At 34.9% G+C, this 19,403-nt stretch overlaps 1 protein-coding gene across 4 annotated transcripts in view; it reads left to right on the top strand.

Moving 5' to 3' along the window:
• Positions 1 to 19,403, top strand: part of CEP120 (centrosomal protein 120) — a 33,400-nt gene that overhangs the window by 12,755 nt on the left and 1,242 nt on the right. For 3 of the 4 annotated variants that reach the window (XM_035892100.1, XM_035892098.1, XM_035892099.1), the window contains 8 exons: positions 880 to 976; positions 1,066 to 1,218; positions 1,785 to 1,874; positions 2,344 to 2,436; positions 4,070 to 4,231; positions 7,825 to 7,947; positions 9,384 to 9,482; positions 19,230 to 19,375. In XM_035892100.1, the coding sequence (XP_035747993.1) occupies positions 880 to 976; positions 1,066 to 1,218; positions 1,785 to 1,874; positions 2,344 to 2,436; positions 4,070 to 4,231; positions 7,825 to 7,947; positions 9,384 to 9,482; positions 19,230 to 19,375 (963 nt within the window). The remainder of the gene's footprint in view (positions 1 to 879; positions 977 to 1,065; positions 1,219 to 1,784; positions 1,875 to 2,343; positions 2,437 to 4,069; positions 4,232 to 7,824; positions 7,948 to 9,383; positions 9,483 to 19,229; positions 19,376 to 19,403) is intronic. The other variant, XM_035892101.1, reaches the window with a different exon arrangement.

Genomic DNA, 19,403 nt, shown 5'->3' with positions numbered 1-19,403 from the left:
TAGTTTTGCAGCTTCTAGGTGTCAGCCTTTGCATCGTTGAGTAGTTATAACTGAAATGATAGTTTTGTTTCTGAGCAAGTACAGGTCTACGCTGCAGTGTACTTTCATGTAAGACTAGTGATAACTTTCAGTTACATGATTTGTGCATATTCATTCTCAATATCTTTCTATGCAGAAAACTACCTTTGTTTACTACATTTTGTCTATGATTAGAGGTGAGACAGCCAGAAACAAACTCTTCTACTTAATTAGAAACTGCAGCTAATTTCAAATTAGTTTATTAAAATGTTGGTTGTCTAGACTTTTTTAACTGTACAAGAGCAGATAAATATCTAACCTATAAGTGGTTTAAAAGTTGTCAGTTTCCTGTGCTGAAGCTTCCAGAAATGTGGGTTTTAGTAATCCAAGGATGGCTTACCACATATGATCTGCTAAGTAACTTATACTGTGGATAATTAAGAAGTTACTATTAACATTTGAAAAAGCAAGACTAATGAAATTCATAGAGTATCTTACAACAAAGTCAGCAGCAATACCTGTATTCAACAGGTATATTAGTTAGACTTAAGACTGCAGGTACAATTTCAGATCATTCTTGTTACAGGGATATGTTGATTAAAGCCATTAGTTAAAATAGGTTCCCAATGACAAGTTATCTGTTAGAAAGCTTACTGTAGATGTATAAATCAGTCCCTAAGTTAAAACAATATACACGAGACAGCATGTTTGGGCTCTCACATGAGCAAATGTTTAGAGTCTCTAAGCTTACACAAAGCCTTTTAGCACTGCAATTTTGCTGTTTTGTATGTTGTCTTACAATTAATTTTCTGTATTTTTGAGACAGCTTTCATTAAAATAGCATTCTAATGCTATTTATAGGTCAGGCAACAGAATAGCAGAGCTTTCATATGCTATTACTTTGGAAGACTATGGGCTTGTGAAGATGCAAGAAGTTCTAGTGTCAGATTCTTCTCAGGTAAGTTTTACATAAATCTTATCCTTTTTCTTTGAACACTTCTTTGAAAAGGTGCGTTTCCAGTTAAAAATATACTGTTGTTATATCAGTGTGTAGGTGCTGGTCCACAGCAGCATGTTCCTCACACTCAGCCTCGTTGTGCCCCAGAAAACCATCCAGAACCTCGAGAAACTCTTGAATACAAAGCAGCACTGGAGTTAGAAATGTGGAAAGAAATACAAGAGGACATTTTTGAAAATCAGGTTTTTATTCTTTCTGTTTATTTCCTAAACTGTATGACTGCCTGAGAAGCTTTAGCAGAATTGGTGAGAGGAATATGGATTGCATTTTTCTTAAACATTATTACCGTTTCAAATAAGTAAATTTTGCTCATATAGAATATTAAAACTTCAGATGTACACAAGTATCTTCCATACTCTTAAGGAAGAAGCTTAATTGGTTGTTGGTGTTAAATATTAACACCGTGTTTCTTTATTCTCAATCAAAATCCATTGCTGTGTTCCTACTCTTGAAGTCATTCTAGGTGTTCTTAGTTGCATGCTTTTTAAAAGATACCAAGTATCTAGCATGTATCTGTTAGGATATTTTTCACAAATTTGGGCATACTTTTGCATTTTGTACTTAGTGAAAGATATTTTTCACCCTTATCAGAATCATACCTTTAGTTATAATTTGGTGTACTAAGCTTAGGGGTTTTTTTTTTTTGCCTCAAGGCTTAGTTCTGCTAGTACTTTCTCCTTTAAGGTTTCAACGACTTTGATTTGGTTCTCTTGTTTGGGGTTTTTGTTCCTTTTTTGGCTTTTAAAAGCTTAAAAAGAAGGAAATGGCCCATATGCAAGTACTTGCAGAAGAATGGAAGAAAAGAGATAGAGAGAGAGAAGCACTAGTGAAGAAAAAGGTAAGAAAACTCGTTCTTATACTTGCTGAAAGTCTCATTACAAATCTCATATCACCATAAAATTTGACAAGATACTTCGTAACTATAACATAGAACAAAGGTTCTGTGATTAATCTTTACACCTACTAGTATGCATGCTATCTATAACAGTATAAAAAATTAACAGTCAATATAAAAAATTAAAAGTAGCCCTTAATCATAGAATACTTGTTAGAAATTCTTTAGGTTACCTTGCTTTCTTTGGAGCTTTTTAACTTCAATTGCCTTTCACTTGCATGGTCAAAAAGCAGTTCTACAGGAAAGGCTCTCCGTTGTGACTTAGTCACTAAGGGCTGGAGATTTGTTTTACATGTAAATTTCCAAGCAAAAATTGTCAGTATTTTATATCATAGCAAGAGTAAATTCTTTACCTGCCTAAAAAATTTTTTTTATTGCAAGGAAAAAAAGCCTTTAGTGTTTGTCTTTTTAGGTAGCAGAATATACCGTTTTGGAGGAACAACTTCAGAAAACCCTGAGAGACCTAGATAAGCGAGAACGACAGCTTTTTAGTGCTGAATCAGAGGTAAACAGGTTTTGGTCACTTTACACAATTTAATTGCATGAGCCATTTCTCTAATGTTTGAGTTTTCATATGGAGACAATTGTGACCTGTGTATAAGAACTGAAATAGCCACATTCATACTGATACATAGAGGGGCACTAATAATGTAGTTGTAACAAAATTTGTCTTAAATTTTTGTTACTGAAATGGAAGTTCAATGAACTTCTAAATGGGTTGCTAGAATTACGGAACTGTAGATTTTCTATTATTAACAGAATTAGTGTCAGTGGAGACATTTATATAACGTTAGCATAGCTCAATTTTAAGTTTAGTACTGTCAAGTGAATGTTGTACATGTGTATAACAATGTCTTACTTCAAACAGTAATTGCTAGATTAACCATTGAAATAGGAGAAGGTGATGAGGAGAGCTGGGAGAAACTGCATTTGTCCAGGCTTTGTTATTCAGCAATTTGATAGAGTTCCTATTTTGCATCTTTTTAATAGTGACAGGGCCAAAGAAGATGGGGGAGAAACCGGTAGCTACCACTGTTTCTAGATCTTACTGAATAGCCCCAAGATGAGGAAGTGGGGTGTGGTGCAAGTCCTTAGGGAAGCTAGCTGTGTGCAAAGAGAAGGAAGGAAAATAAACTGCATATTTTTGTACTTCAGAAGAAACTCACAACTATATAGGTAAACTGCTGTGGTGATTTAGGACTCCAACAAACTGTCTTTCCCCCTATAGCTCAGATTAATCTTTTTATCATCTCAATCCCTCCTGTCCTTGTGAACAAAGTTAAGAAATCTCCCAACACAGGGACGTGCTGGTTGAGCCTGTGCCCTGTTCTGTACTCTGGCTCTCTATATCCCTCAGGATGCAGTTTGCTCCGAATAGTGTCTGACTACCTTTAACATCTATGCAAAAAATCTGGTGATTAGGTTTGGCTGAATGTGTTTCAGTCTGAGTAAAATTATTTATTTTGAACTTCATACATGTTTGTCTCAAAACTTGCTCTAAATTTAGTGAGATTCTGACCTGAGGGTTTAGAGATAATAAAAATCAGTGGATTTCAAAAGCGTCTAGACAAAATGATGTAGTGTTCATTTAGCAATTACACAGTTTGAGAAATGGGCCATTTGGAGAGGTTTCTATTCAGCTAGCAGTCGTCTGAGCCAGTAACATCTTTCTAGAAAGTTCAAACATGTCAAGCACTGTTTTCCGGTTTAGCTCAATGAGAAATTTTCTCAGTATGCTCAGTTTGAAGAGTGCAGTCTTACTAATCTAAAGGCATCCTGGCTGTAGCTGTGACTTCACTTTTTCTGCAGCAAAGAGGTATATTTAGCTTTTTAGCTTGTAGTAGAAAGGTAGATGTAAAATTTGCCTTCAGCAATCCCATGTAGAAAGTACAGCAGAGATACAGATAGCTCCATTTTTACAATAGTCAAGCAAGAATATATTTGTAGCCAAAATTTAGTAACTTGCAGGATGTTAGTTAATCTGAAAGCCGATAAAAGAGTATATAGTGAATATATAACAATTGTTTAATTTCTAAAATTGATAACAGTCTTTTTGTCATAAATAGTAGTAACAATTGTAAAAAAAGTATCTTAAAGGTCTTGCACCTATGGATTCATATAAATGTCTTAATTTTAAGCTTCAAAGAGTAAAGAAGGAGTTGGAAGCAGAGCATGAACGAAATCTGCAGGAGCTACAGGATTCTGTGCGGCGAGCTAGAGAAGAATGTGCACACCAGGTTGAGTTAGAAAGGTCAAAAATCAAACAGCTGGAAGAAGACAAGCTTCGCTTACAGCAGCAGGTAACTACACTTAAATTTTCCATGTCAACCATTTACTTAAAGTAACCATTTTTTAAAATAAGTATACCAAGTTGAGCAATTATTTTGAGGCAAGCGCATTTTGGTGACTTTGTAATAAGTATTTTATCGCCATTGTTTGGTGAGCTGCGTGCTGGGATCCATCTCTGTCAGTCTTGCTGAATAGTTGGGCCAGTTTGCAATGCAGTGGTTATAATAATTTTTTTAACACTGAAAATTGAACTGCAATGACAAGCTTACCTTACATGTAGAACCTGAACAGCAGTATGCATTTCAGTAACTTAATATATTGTTAGCAGTGAATATTAGCAAAATATTTGGGTAGCTTGACTATGCAGTTCATTTTATTCTTCCATTGCAAAAGAGTATTCCTATTGTCCCTATTGGGGTGGGGGAGGAAATAATCTTGATATTGTCATCTTTTATTGTGAAAGTAGTAGTTTCATTAAACTGAGAAGATTTACACCATATTCTTTCATCCTGTAAGCTAGCTGTTGTACTAACAACAAGGCTTGTCTAGCTATTTTCCTTGACTGTTAAAGCATAGTGTAAAATTTTAGAAGCTAGTACTAGGTTTTTTTGAGCAGTTACAATATTAGACTCTTAACTTGTTAAGTAGATTAAATCTTAGTAATGCATAAGTATTTTTCAAAGTATTTGGTTTATGTAGATAAATTACTTGCTTTGTGACAATGATAATCCCACATAGCTATGACTAGTTGAAGAACTGTATCAACCAAAGGCATATTTTTGGATTAGGAAGAGTTGTGCTGGCTTTTGTGAGTTTTTTTTATTTAATATTAAAGACTGATATTAACCTGCTTCTTTTCACATCAGCATATGTTAACCACAGCACAGTGAAGTTTTTAAGTATAGCTAATACAGAAAATGCTGCTGATCTAGATGTTGCTAATCTTAGTTATTCTACTGAACAATTATTGAATTTAGATGAGCAGTTTCAAACTACAGGATGCAATCCACTTCAACTTGCTAAGTGGATCACTTCTGCATCATAGATGTGTTGTTGGCAGCTACCAATGCCGCATCAGTCCAGACAAGATAGCCAAGGCTCTGTGCACCACCTAGGAGGCGTCTTCCAATTAATTTTTTTGACCCCCACTGACTGTTTTTTTTTTTAGCTCGGTTGCAATACCATCATAATTATGTTATTTTTCCTATTTAAAACAGCCATACTGTATCAGACCAGTTAGGTCAGCGTTCTGTTGCAGCAGTGTTTGGATTTAGAAGACAAGAAAACAAGAAATGGGACAATGAGAAAATACAATGTTGGTATATCCATCAGTACATCAAGAGTTACACAAACACTCAGCCAAGAGACACTTTCACTGATGGATAGTAAATATGAAATGCTATTCTTCGTGAACTCATCTGATCCCTTTTAAAAAGTATTTCTATTTTTAGCATTGCGACATCCTGTGGCAGTGAGTTCTAAAATTTAATTATGTGTTGCATATTTAAACTTTTTGTTCATTTTAAACTTGTTGCTTAACAATTATTAAGAATCCTTTAGTGCCTGTGCTACATACAGTTCCCGATTGCTTAGGTGTTTGTCATACTGTCTCTCTTCCAAACACAAGCCCCACTATGTTTTTGTCTTCCTTTCCTTGAAGGCCATTCCTTCCAGCTGATCATCCTGGCTGTCCCTCTCTGTGCTGTTCCTGCTATTTTGAATCCCTCTCATGTTTCAATATGAGGTGCCTGTTACCGCATATTCTGCATAATACAAGCTTTCCTGTTTTGCTTTGCTGGAGGTGGGGTGGGGTTTTGTTTGGTTTGGAGTCTCACTGTAGGATGGTTCCCTTTGTAACACGAACAAGCAGAAAGTTCCTGTTGCTACCAGTTCTGATGGGCCTCTCACTTTTTTAACTTTTTGCGTGTGGGTTTTTTTGTTCATGTGGGTTTTTGTTGTTTTGGTTTTTTAACAAGGACTGTTCTGGAATAAATTACAGTAGTTCTAAACCAAATGCTTTGGCTTATTCCTTGCCTATTAGGACATATGTCAATATACAGTTTTCACACTTGAATTCTAGAGTTCTCTAGATGTTTAAATTGTTTGGAGGTAAGCCCCACTATGTGCAAGAGAAGATCCTTGAAGTATCCATCTTGAAGAACTTCCCAAATAAGGCAGTTGTGCTTTATTTGTATGATCTGTGCAGTTCCCTAATGGTCCACAACCTGAGGTCTCATGAGAAATTCAATTTTTGAAAATATTTTCAGAACCAAACAACAAATTAAACAGTACTGTAGAAGTTTTAGGGCGAGCTGGCATTTTTCATAGCTAAAGAAATTAGTTACTGTCTCTGTAATTGGCATCAAGTCTGTATGTCTGCTTTAGAAAGAAATAGGTAAAAATGGAAAGGTAACAAACAATATTATCTTTTGTCAGATTTGGCTATGGCAGTTATATGTGAAAAGTAACTGCAGCAAACTATGTTTTTGTATGGCTACTTAAGAAACATCTTTGCTTTCTTACAACAATTCTGTAAAAATAATTGATGGAAAAACCAAAATTTTGGAAAACAGATGTGACCCACATAAGAGATCCAAAGAATTAAAATATTGATGTACTAATAGGAGAAATTGTAGGCTTTGAAACAAATTAATTCTCTGAAGCATTTTCAGTCGGTGTTCTAAACTGTTGGGTACAATTCATGGAAATACGTGCATTAACTAGTCGGACATAAATAAAAGTGCAGCATTTGGGATTGTATTCTGTGATGGAATGCACCAGTTCCATCAGGTGTATTAAGGTATTTGTAGTTGAATGGTACTTAACAGAAGAAGAATACATAAGCTACTCTGAGAAAACTTCTCATAAAAAATTCTTAACATTTTTAATATCATGTAATGAAAAAAAGCTGTTAAACATTTGACTTGCTTAGTTTCTTTGTAGCCAAGTAATTGTGTATTGGCATCAGTTTTCCTATTACCCATTTTAAGATGAAAAGCAAAGCTCTCTCTTTATAAAATCTTCATGAAACTGTGGAAGTACACAGTGAGGGCAAATGTACATAGTGTTAAGCCATTAGTCACTGAAGTCTTTCTACTTCAGCCTTTCTTCTAAATCATTATTTGGCTGTACAAAGTATTAGTTGTTTCCTCTTCCAGACATTCCTAAGCAAGTTATGCTTGTGCAATTGTGTATGTAATAAAACTTCATATAGTAGATAGCACTGTTGGCTTTCTTTAAAAGATGTGTGTAAATCTAAATAGTTTTGTTTTCTGTGTTTTTTCTGTAAGTAGTTTTAGAAATGTGAACAGCAATGTTTATAAATCTTGATCTTCTGTATATGAGGACAGACTTGTTTTTTTCTTTCCAGTACTTTGCAAAGGTCCTCTTTAAAATTTTTCCTATTAAAATATTGCTCTATGCCATCATCAAGAAATCATTAATTATCAATGTGTAACTTTCAGTGCCTGTATTATATCATATTATTGACAGTAAGAAGTTTGTTCCAGGGACTAAGGAGTAACTTAAGTTCTGTAACCTAATTCTTTGTCTGTGAATGGTTTTTTCTGCTAACTTGCATTATATTGTGATATCTTTAATGTAGCTTTATGAAGCAGAAAACAAGCATAAAATTTTGGAGAAGGAGTTCCAGCAATACAAAGAACAGCAAAGTAGCAAACCAGAAATACAGCTACAATCGGAAATAAATCTTCTCACTTTAGAAAAGGTATCTTGGATTTTTCTAGTCTTTAAAAACTGCTGCAACGGTCCATTTACTGATAAGGGAGATGTAAAATAATCTTGTTTGATAAACTGACTGATCTGTCCGTTTTGTTTTACTTTTTTTCCAATAATTTTTTCAGACTTTAAATGTTCAGACACAAAGAAGGCCATCAGTGGCCTTATTTTTATAGAAGAAGCAGTACTGTTAGAAGCTAAGGCAGGAAAAAACTAACCTATATATTTAAATTTCTACCATCATGATTTATGCTGGGGACTCTGAGCATTCTGTTTATAGAACTAAATAAAGATTAAGACTTTCTTGTGAGGATTAGTTTAGAATGGTATTCTATTATGTGCATTTTTAATTAAGTATTTCTGAAAAGAGATTGTTATTTATTAGTGGAATGGAATCACTGTTGTAAGTTGATTTCTTAGAAACCATACGTGCCTTCAGTAGAGGATTTTTGCTTAATTAAAACCACAGATATAGGCATTTTTTCCTCAGAATTATTGTGAGGTTTGAGTCAAACTTTGAATATGCTGAAAAAAGATTGGACCAGGCTTCTTGGCACAAAATGTACTCACAGTTGTATGGCCAGTCTGCATGTTACTGTATGCTTGAATAACTTCTAATAATGCAATGATTTAAAATGTTTCTGTCTCTACAGACTCTTTAAACTCTTACCTTAAATATCTTGTTAGATTTCCTATTTTTTAGACTTAAAAAAAAAATCAGTCCTTTAAGATCATCACAAATTTAATGGTAAATAATTTGTCTGATTAAAAGAAAATATCACTGCCTCAGTTCCTATTTTAAAATGCTTCGTTTTTTCAGGTTACTGAGTTCTCTGTGCTTCATAACTTTTGATTTGCCTTTTGATTTTTTTTTTTGCGCAGCTTGCAGTGAACTTTTTTGTGTGTAACATTTTTTAAAGACTTATCTAGGTAGTAAGATCAGAGTTTCTCACATAGATTTTAAAGAATGGTTTGAAGAGATATCTGTTTCAAAGAAAAGAATGTAGCACATATCTTCCATCAGCTGCAGAAAAGAAAAAAAATCTGCACACCTTTTAAAGGCAAGATTTATCCATCAGTGTTTCTGTTAAATGATTGTTTATAATCTTACTTTGAAAAAGAAAAAGGGGGGGAGTTGCTAATTTGAGAATCTTAAATGTAAAGGTTACATCAGCAAATTTAGTGCTAAAACTAATCTTTTCCTTTTTGTATAGACGGCTATCTAATAAAAATAAGGCTATATTTTAAACACGAAAATGTTCATGTGCCATAATATTTATGTTACATTATATAACAGCTTTAGATGATGTTGTATGTTACACTACATAAACACTTTTCTTAAACCAGACCCTTTGTATATATACAGCTTTCAGTGATTGTTACTGCTGTTATTGCTTCAGCTGATATGATTTTAATTGCTTTTAGGTTGAACTTGAAAGAAAGTTGGAGTCAGCTACCAAGTCAAAGCTCCACTACAAACAACAATGGACAAGGGCTTTGAAAGAACTTGCAAGGTTAAAACAGGTATGCAGGTTTTCTTTTGTGTGAGACAACAGAGTTAATTTATTGTTGGAAGCTACTGATAATTATTGTTAACTACTAGCAGTTTTCATTTTATTAGTGTTTGTCTTTGTAAAATTAAAGCTCTGAGCTATGCTTCTTACAAAAATGAGAACAGCAAAACTGATTAGTGTTTGACATTGAACTCAGGAAAGACCAAGGCTCATGTCTGCAAAGAAGGTTGGCATAGCTAAAAGGAGGCATGATTCAAAAATTTTCATTAATCTTATTCCCAATAATGCTCAGTCAGCACTTCCAGAGAAAATATTTTGTTCCTGTCCCAACCATCTTGGCCAGTTAGTCCTAACTGGTTTGTATTTTAATTGTAAAATGAAAAATAAAAATGAGAAACCCATCTTAGCTTTTAGAAACAATGGTTTAAGGTTTGTTGAATGCTATAAAACAAATAAGCTTGCAGAAAAGTTAAACTGGAAGTGAAACTTTTCTCCTGCTCTTGCAAATTCTAATCTCATACTAATGTGGCATGTTTTTTAACAGAGTTCGTGTGTGTGTGGTCACACACATATGACTTGAAAATACTCTGTTCAAACTTGCAGGAGCAGCAGCTTCATCCTCATTGGATCTATATGCCTCTGTGGTTTTTGTCATCCTCTGTCTTTCTTGAATTACAGTAAGCATTAGCTAAACAGTATACTTAAGAATGGCAAGTATTTCCATTGGCCTTGACAAACAAATTAATAAATCATTAATCACTTTTGCTGAACAAACCTTGACACAGACCCAAAACTTCAGAATTCAAGTTTAGTAAAGGGTTTTTATTATCTGTATTCACACCTACTTCCTGCTTGAGGAAGTATTGGTTTTTTTAAGGATTATAGTTTCCACTTCATTCCCATCGATAGAGTATTCAGTTATTGGAGAATAATTGATAATTACCTTTTAAAATCTGTTTTTCTCTTTGAAGAGTGAATGTGCTGTATAATCACTATTAATAATTAAAAACTCATCTTTATTTGCTGTCTTCAAATTGGTACTTTTTTGCCTAGTGATAAAAGGAGTCATGAATTCTCATCTCCAATATCTGTGCTTGACAAGATGATAGAAGGAAGAATGTAAATCTTATCTCTCTGATTAAGATTTTTTCAGCAGCCATGAAATGTCCACACTATTTTTCCTTACTGCCATATCTAAAAATTCCTGTAGAATAAAAGAAGATTGTTTCTTGTCAGATTAACACTAGTGTATATCACTATCAGGTTTTTATTATAAATTTCGCCACCATAGACCTGACAATCTGAATTTAGTAACATATATAGATAGTTTCAGCTGACCCCCTTGCTGAAAGTCTGAACTAAAAAATAAATTGGCATGCGCAGTGAATACTTAAAACTTTTCGGCTACAGAAGAAACCCTTTCAAAGTAGTTCCTTGTGGTTTTTATACTCCAGTGCTTCATCTTATACTTAGTCTATTGATAAAGGATTTAAGTGACTTTAAAGAGCCAAATAAAAGTTGAAACAGAGCTGATCAAAAACCATTTACTGTGTTTTAAATATAAATTTGGAAACTGTTGCTTCAGGAATTCTAGATTTGCTTTAGTTCAGATGATTTGTACAATTGTGCATAGTTTGACCAATTTCTTGTTTAAATTGGATTAGTACCATGTTAATTTTGCATTGCCTCTGGTGAATAGCCACAGGGCTGTAATCTGTGCCAGTAATTTGTCACACCAAAGCTCTCTAGAGAACTATACAAAACATTTGTGTAGTGAGGATTAGACGCTGAAAGCCATATCTTAGATTGTTAATAAATGTTAATGACAAAACCCAGCTGGTAAGTCTTGGAAATGAGATCTAATGCTTTGTGCCCATTGCCAAAAAAATGTTTAAACAGAGATTTCCATTACTCAAAGGTGACCTAGTACAGTCAATTTGTGAATTAAAGAAGCATAATCTACAGGCTAAGCATTTAGTAAAATGCTCTTCTGATTTGCAACCATAAAAGTCAATGTTTCCTTAATTAAAAAGTTTCCTTTTACTTTGGAACTAGTTCTTAGCACACATCTGTGATGGTTTTGTATTTTGCAGAATATGAGATATGCACTACATAACTTAGAAAAGTATGGGACTGTTAATAGAAAATGCTCTAAAGTTCTCCATGTCTAGGATTTTGAATGCTAAACACAGTGCCAGCGGTAACCAAAAGAGATCTAAAGTACATAAGGACACATACATGTCATGCTCTACCTGTGCTTAACAAAATACAGAAGTTAGTTGAATTTAAACACAGTTCATAAAGCTGAATGAAAACAGCCTTCATCTAGCTCACTTTTCTTCCCTCTTTGTTACTCAGTGCAAGTCTATATTGGTATTTCAGTTATTACACCCCTGTTCAGCTTTAGGAAGACAAAAATGTCCACAAGTTAGCTGTGAATTTATGCACTCAGGTAGATTTTTATAATTTTTAGAAGTTTCAAAAACTGTCTTTCTAAGTTTGCTGACTGGGAGATCTCAATGCTGCACAAATGAGACTTCCATGGTTTTTATGTTTGTGAGCATTATTTCTGAAAGCAATCAAACCATATACACAAAATTGCATACATGCTTACAGAGATCTTGGATGCTAAATTCAGTACCTGTCTGAGTGCAAGAAACAATGTATCAAAACAAAAGTCAAAGTGGCACAAATGTCATTTTCAGCAATTGATAATCTCTGTTATAATCTAGAAAAACAAAATCTCAAAATGTACATGCGTATGTTCTTCAGTGTTCTGGGAGAAATATTTGTCTTTTAATGTCTTTGGGCCCTACAGAGCTGTTAAAACCAGCACTGATGCATTTGTTTAAAACATAGACTGTATTGGCTGGCCGACATTCACTCTATCTTGTCCAGTGTCTTGCTTATCCACTCAGTAATTAATTTGATTAATTTATAAGTAATTTAGCCAAGGATGGGATGTAAATCTTTGTTTAAAAAAAAAAAAGCACAAAAAAAACCCCAGTTGGAGGTCCAAGTCTTGGTTAAAAACTGTGTCTTGAAACCATCCAGGCCCTCCTACTGACTTGTCAGCTCTGGGTTATTTTCAGAAAACTTTACTTGAGTTCCTTAGCTTCAGTCGTAAGCTTTTCCCACAGACTTGCATGGTATGTGTGAGTGGGAGAGTGAATAGTGGCTGCTATTTAGCCATTGTTTAGTCTAGTGTATGTATGTTTACATCTCCCTTTTGGATTTATAGGCAGCTACGGCAAAATAAAGATTGTGCTTCCTTGATTGAAGAGCCTCTTAACTAGAGCACCTGGCGGCATGCAGGGATTCTTTTATGATCTGATTATAATTGAAATTTTGAGGGTTTTTTATTACTGGTTAATTTCTATTTAATGCTGATATTCCTGTAGTACCATAGGTTTCAAAACATGATTGACGTTCCCACCACGTGAGCTCCTAAAACAGTATTCCATGTCTCAAGCACTACATTAGAGATGCAAACTAATGAAGAAAAGTAATAAAACATTGAATTTTAAATGATCTGATACCTAGTGTGTGGCTTTGTTTGGATTGGACTTGTTTTGTTTATGGGGATATAAGAGGAGGATGGCAAAATATCAAATTAATAAGAGAAAGGAATATCGTTGATAAGTTTTACCAGGGGGCAAAAGGAAAGCAGATGAGCAAAAGGAGTAGTGTGATTAGCAGTGCTGAGAAAGTGGTGGAGGAGAAGGTACCTGGGCCAACTAAGAGTATATTGTAAATATAATTTTCAAGTAATTTGCACATGATACTCTGGGTTCATTAGTGGCTGTCTCACTATGTGATAGTGCTGGTGATAGTTAGGTGGTGATGCAAGAGTAAAGTTTCCAAGTGTTCCGAGTTTATAGTGGGTCTAGTCTTCTATCCACAAAGCTGCTTTTAGTCCAGCAGCTGATGATTCTGGAGTATTCCTTCACCTGAAATTTAAAAATACAAAATTCTAATAGTTTAAAATTTGAAATGCTAATAATTCTTACTGTGGTTTAAAACAACCTTACTGACTACAATAAGCAGTTAGGAATAAATCTGAAATGCTCCTTATTTCAGGATAGGAGCCTATTCTCTCTGGAAATGTAAAGTATGTCAGAAAATCTTGACTGAGAATTTTAAGTGTGTGAGTATGTATAAACGTGTGTGCTGAGGTACACTTAAAATACTTTATATTCAATTATAACTTAGATTTTAAGTATACAAGTTTAGAAATGCTGGACTTCAGTTTATTAGTACCATAAATGTGCAGAAGTGTTTTATTAATATTGGTTTTTTAATTTTGGAAGATATCATGGTAAATTCTACTATATTTGAAGTACTATTATGCAATAGAGTTTGGTTCCTTTTATGGTCCCTCAGCGTATGAATTGTATATAAATTAATTTGAAATCAGCATGCCTCACTTCTTACCAAACAACTGTTATAAATGCTTTGCTGTTGTCTTGTATTGATGGATTATTAGGAAGTGGGTGTCTATTGCTCTGCTATGAATGGTACACAAAGAGCAAGCTTGCTATTATGCACCCTACAAATTGTTATGACAGACTTTTAAAGAAGTCAAAGACTAATGTTAGGAAACACGTTTAAAAATTACAGAGTATGAAGTGTGTAACTTAAATTACACACAGGATCCATCGTAAATGAATCTGCAGAATGCCTTCCCACTTGCTTCCATGTCTCTTTTCCAAGTTGGACTGTCTTAAACTGAATGCTAGGGAAATCTTGCTGTCAAAGATGTTGATTTTAATAATAATTACAATTTAATATTATTGTGCTTAAACATCATGGCACACTGCAGAAGTTCTTGACTTTCACTCTTACAGGACTAAAATTAATCTCTTATTTTCTCTCACCCCTCCCAATCCAGAATATACCAAATATTTATAATGTTTACATCACAATTGTATTTGTAATCAAATTAAATTTCTAATCACATTTATCTGAAAGCAAGTCCTACCTAATGTGGAGACAAAATGCACTGATAAGAGTTTTTGTCCACAGAGGAGAAAAAGAGAGTTTAGCACCCTCTATATTCAAGCTTACTTTCCTACAAATCTAGGGAAATTATTGTGAACAACAAGCATGCTCACTAATGACGTATTTTTTAAATTTTTTTGAATAGACATTTAATAGACAATAGTACAAGGAACAAGTACTGAACAAAGGATTCCCCAGGAAAGCCTTGCTTTTCCTACACATTTCTCCTTGGCTTTTGCATCATTTTTTGTCCTTTCCTTTATTTTATTGAACATCCCTAAAGATGTTTTTTAATCAAAAAACCATACAGTTCTGAAACTAAGTAGTTCAGTGACAGCATAAAGGACCAAGGTATGAAATGAAACCTCTTCTGATCAATACGAAAGCATTAGGAGTATTCTGTCTTCTTACTGGCCTGAGCTTCAGACTTTGTTCTATTAACCTTCAATATATGTACTTCTAATGTATACTTTGAGTTTGTTTAAGATGCCTTTTTTGCTATCAGTTTGCCATTGAGCACGTTGCTGAACAGCAGAAACCTTTGGATCATTGAACTTTCCTGCCTCAATTAGTATTGTATCAACTTCTCACACCCCCCTGTGCTTCTTATTGGCAGCAGTTTTGTGTTTCTTCTGAAGCTGCAACTGTCAGAACGCTTTTAAAATCTTTCCATATAGATCTGAGTAATACACTCCACAAACTGAAGGACCGGATTAGAAGACTTCTATTCAGTGTAGTCACAGCTATTTGATGATTTGTGTTGTGTCACGTTATAATCTGTTTCATTAGTAGGCAGGGATGTCATTTTCTACTGGTGTGTTAAAGTCTTGCTGTGCTGGGGTTAAGTGCTACTCTGTTTTGCGTTTGTTTTCCAGTATTTAGTTTGCAGGTGATGTTTGCCCAACATAGCTTCAAAAAAAGTTCTCTCATAGAATCACTGAGATACACAAATTTGACAGGCTTACATTAATACCCCATCTTCCCATGACAGTAGTCTTGGGGACTATTAGAGCATGAATGAATAGACTGCGGAGCAAGATTTTTTCCAAAGCTAATCCTAACACCATCTGCAACAATGCATTGGACTGAGGTTTATCATACCTACAAATCAGCATAGGTGGAAAAGCTAGAAAAGGAGATAATGGCAGTTAGAAGTCCTCTCTTCTGTAAAAGATCTAGATTTTTGACATCATCTGAGAGGAAGATGTCAGCCTCATCCTCCATGGTAATGAGGGTTTTCTCCTATAGATGAGGCAGTTTGGTTGTAAACTGCGTTCTTATATAATTTATAGTGTGGCTTTCAAGACTCTTACCACTGTTAGATAATAGTGTCAACAGGAAAACCAGGTTGTACTAGACAAATTAATTCCAAAACCAGAACTTGGATATGCAGGCTGTACTGTATCTACTACAGGGATATGTATAGCAAGTTTCTGTAGAATTGTTGCCTAATCAGGCAAAGTAGCTGGTCACCAGACTGAATTACTGGATTCTTTACCTGTAGGGACAGACAAGTAGAAATTTCTAGATGTGTTCTACACGTACAGGGCAACACCTCCTCTCCTGAGACTAAATAAAACTTTACAAAGGAGATTTAACATACTTGAAGTTTCAGGTCTCATGTTTGCCTTAAGGTATTAATCTCAACTTTTTTTTTTCTGAAACACAGCAATATTTTGACTTGCTTCATTTTGAACAGGGTTTAACTTAGGAGATCTAATGAGAACACAAAGAATAGCGATGGTCTCGAAAATAAGTAAATATTAGCCTGTCCTCATACTTCTAGATTTTGAGTAGTTGCGATAATCAGATTTGCTGTCCATTTATTTACTTGTCCTATAACTTAAGTTGTAGTGGTTTTATACCAATCTATTTGAGACTAGATCATGTTCATAATTTTATCTTACTACCTGCATTTGGCAAAGCAAACAACTCAAGTCCAGCTGTCAATATAGTTAAGATAATTCTATCCCTCCTCATAGCCTGCTGTATACTTGAAATTTGGCTTTACCATCTGAATGCTGTTGCCTATCCAGATATTTGGAAACCAGAGAGTACCATTGTGATACTCGCTGGGACTTTGTAACAAAAATAGCCACCATCTGTCTTTGTTAAATATTTAAAATACAAATGTTAATCTTGATTCAAACCATTCTGTGATTACGAAGCTCCTAACGTGGTATATTGCTTAAGTGATTAATTTCCACTATTTTAATAACTTGAATCATATCTCTAGTTGGAATTTACCTAACTTTGACTTTCAGCCAGTGCTTTTCATTGGGTGGAAAAAAACAAACTGGCCAACCGATATGAAATATCAGTCTAGCTGATACAGAAGCCACCAGGAGATGCACAAGATCTAGAAGCCCAGCTTGGATATCTTTGAATATCCTCCAGGTGTTCTCAGTTAATTAGTACATCATGAGTTAAGTACATGCAAACAGTGGTTGCATTCAGGCTGTTTAACAGACACCAGTGAATGTGTTCTTAATTTATCCGTTTCCTTTTCAAACTAATTCGTGTTTTTGTCCCCGTAACATCCTACTCTCCCACATCCATTTTTTCCTCACTGAATAATTCTATATCAGCAGCAAACTGCTTGTTACAGAATGATACATTGATAAGTGAGAAAGTCAAAGAACAGATTCTTGTGCAGCCTACTGTTACTTTCTTGCTATTGTGGAAATGATCGATTGCTGTCCTTTCTCTGGTCTTCTAAACCCTGAGCAATCTCAGAGGACTTTCTCTGTGACAGCTTAGCTTTGTGTTTGGCTGTAGGTGTTTCTTTGGTGTGGTGTTTTGTTGTTTTTTTGGGTTTTGTTTTGTAAGACTAGTTGGAAGCATGACTTTTCTACAGAAGCTGGATGCATTCTTCCTGGTGTACCCATACATCCTGTTAGTTTTTGAGTTTGTTACGGTTTCAGCCAATTTGGCCACTGTGGAAGTAAGTCCTGCTGGTAGTTGCTGGATATTCCTAAGGCCTCTGTTCAAAGAAAGAATAAAATAAAAAATGGGGAAATAGTTATTCCTGTGGTATCAACACAAATTTGAGTGATGGATTACATCTCCAGTTAGTCTTGTGACTTTGTGTTTGCAATTTCCCTAGAACTCTTGAGAACTGTTAGATAAATATCAGCTGGTTTAGTGAGGTGTTAATATTTGCTGCATGCATGTGTAGATTCCTGTTCTAAAACCTAGTCTACTTCAGTCTGAGACTGTTCTTCAAACCTGTCCCATATAAAAAAGGGTGCCTCTCACATGGAAATGTTCTTATATAGTGACCGCTTTTTGGGGAAGGAAGGACTGTGGCCTTAGCTTCCCCGAGTGCTTTCTTATGCTTCAATCATTTATCGGCTGTACACTCTTTGGCAGGATTCCTACATCTGGTTTTATTATTAGTATGAATCCCTTTAACAAGTTCTTCAGGCTTCGACCTGTCTCACTGTAGTTCTAACATTCAATTTGCCTGACTGGTATAGTTGATTTAGTATAAAAATAAAGTATCTTGAGGTTACGTACACACTGATTTCTTGTCAAATACTTCTCTATTGCATTTCCTGTTGATGTTAACAATTAGTCTTTGTTTATACCAATTCCTTGTGAAATTCAGATTTTCTTATCACTTATTGATCATCAACAGGGAACGCTTAAGATGCTGGGAACTGAGATTCAAGAAACTGCCTGACTAGACTCTTCCAAATATTATTAGGTTGACTGTGTAATGAATATGCTCACACATAAAACAATTCTCTTTTTTTACCCCTATAATAAATATAAAACTGATTGTATTAAACAATCAAATATTTCAGATGAAAGCAATGTCAAAATTACAAAGGTAACCTTGTGCTTCACAATATGTCTAGATCCAGGATGTTTGTGTAACCTCCTGCCTTTTTTTTAAGTACAGGAAGAAATGCCATTTTACCTCAGGTCTTCAGTCTTATTCAGAGTGTAAGACTGGCTGTATTGAATTAGTGCACAAGGTCAAATGGAAAATGACTGGGAGGAAAACAAGTGGAGAAAGGACCACACTTCTCATTAAGACACTTCAATGTCACAAAGTGATAGTGGACCCAAACCCTAGTTTTGTTACAGGGTCTGTATGGAGCTTGAAACAAATAGAACCAAGTAAACCTTTAGAATGGATAGATTAGTTGGATTAAATCCACAGAGTGAGTTATCTAAGATTTCATGTAGAGCTAGACAAATGTAAAAGGAAACCTCACCAGAGTTTTGTTTTCTAGGCTTATTTTTTAACCACGAATTGCAATTTCAAAAAATAGTTCTTGAGGCTTTGACAGTAGGCACTATGGGGCTGATGATGGCAGTTTCCTGCATTTATTTAGCATTTTTCTGTGGTTTATTTGTCAAAAAAAAAGTTAAAATACTATGTACCAAAGGAATAAATAGCAGCATCTTGAGCAGTTCCACAAGTGTAAGTTTTATGTTTACCAGCTTAAGCCAGAGTTTGTGAAAGGGTTTGTAACATTTCTGCTATTTTGTTAATGGGAAGATACTTGTGACTGGGCTTCAGCTGATCCAGCCTGGACAGGTTTACTGCAGTTGTGATAGTCACTGGTCTCACTGCATTATAGATGTCAACAGCTAAGACATTCTGTTTAACTCCTGTATTTCTAATACTGCTGGAGACTTAATTGTCATTCCTGAAGTTTTGCTCATGTCACTATAATTAGCACTTTCACATGTAATCACGTAGTCAACTGAGTAATGTTGTCTTCACCCCTTCTCACATTAGCGTGAACAAGAAAATGCAATGGCTCACCTTAAAAAGCAGCAACAAGAGTTGGAGCACATGAGGTTGCGCTATTTGGCAGCAGAAGAAAAAGAGCTGGGGAAAACAGACCGACAAGAGCTAGAGGATATCAGGAATGAACTTAACAGGTATGAAAGCATTTGTAAGGTTCATTCC

The sequence above is a fragment of the Egretta garzetta genome, unplaced genomic scaffold (genome assembly GCF_000687185.1).
Source record: "Egretta garzetta isolate BGI_Z169 unplaced genomic scaffold, ASM68718v1 scaffold473, whole genome shotgun sequence".
Classification (NCBI taxonomy): domain Eukaryota; kingdom Metazoa; phylum Chordata; class Aves; order Pelecaniformes; family Ardeidae; genus Egretta; species Egretta garzetta.
This window is presented reverse-complemented; position numbering and strand designations above follow the sequence as displayed.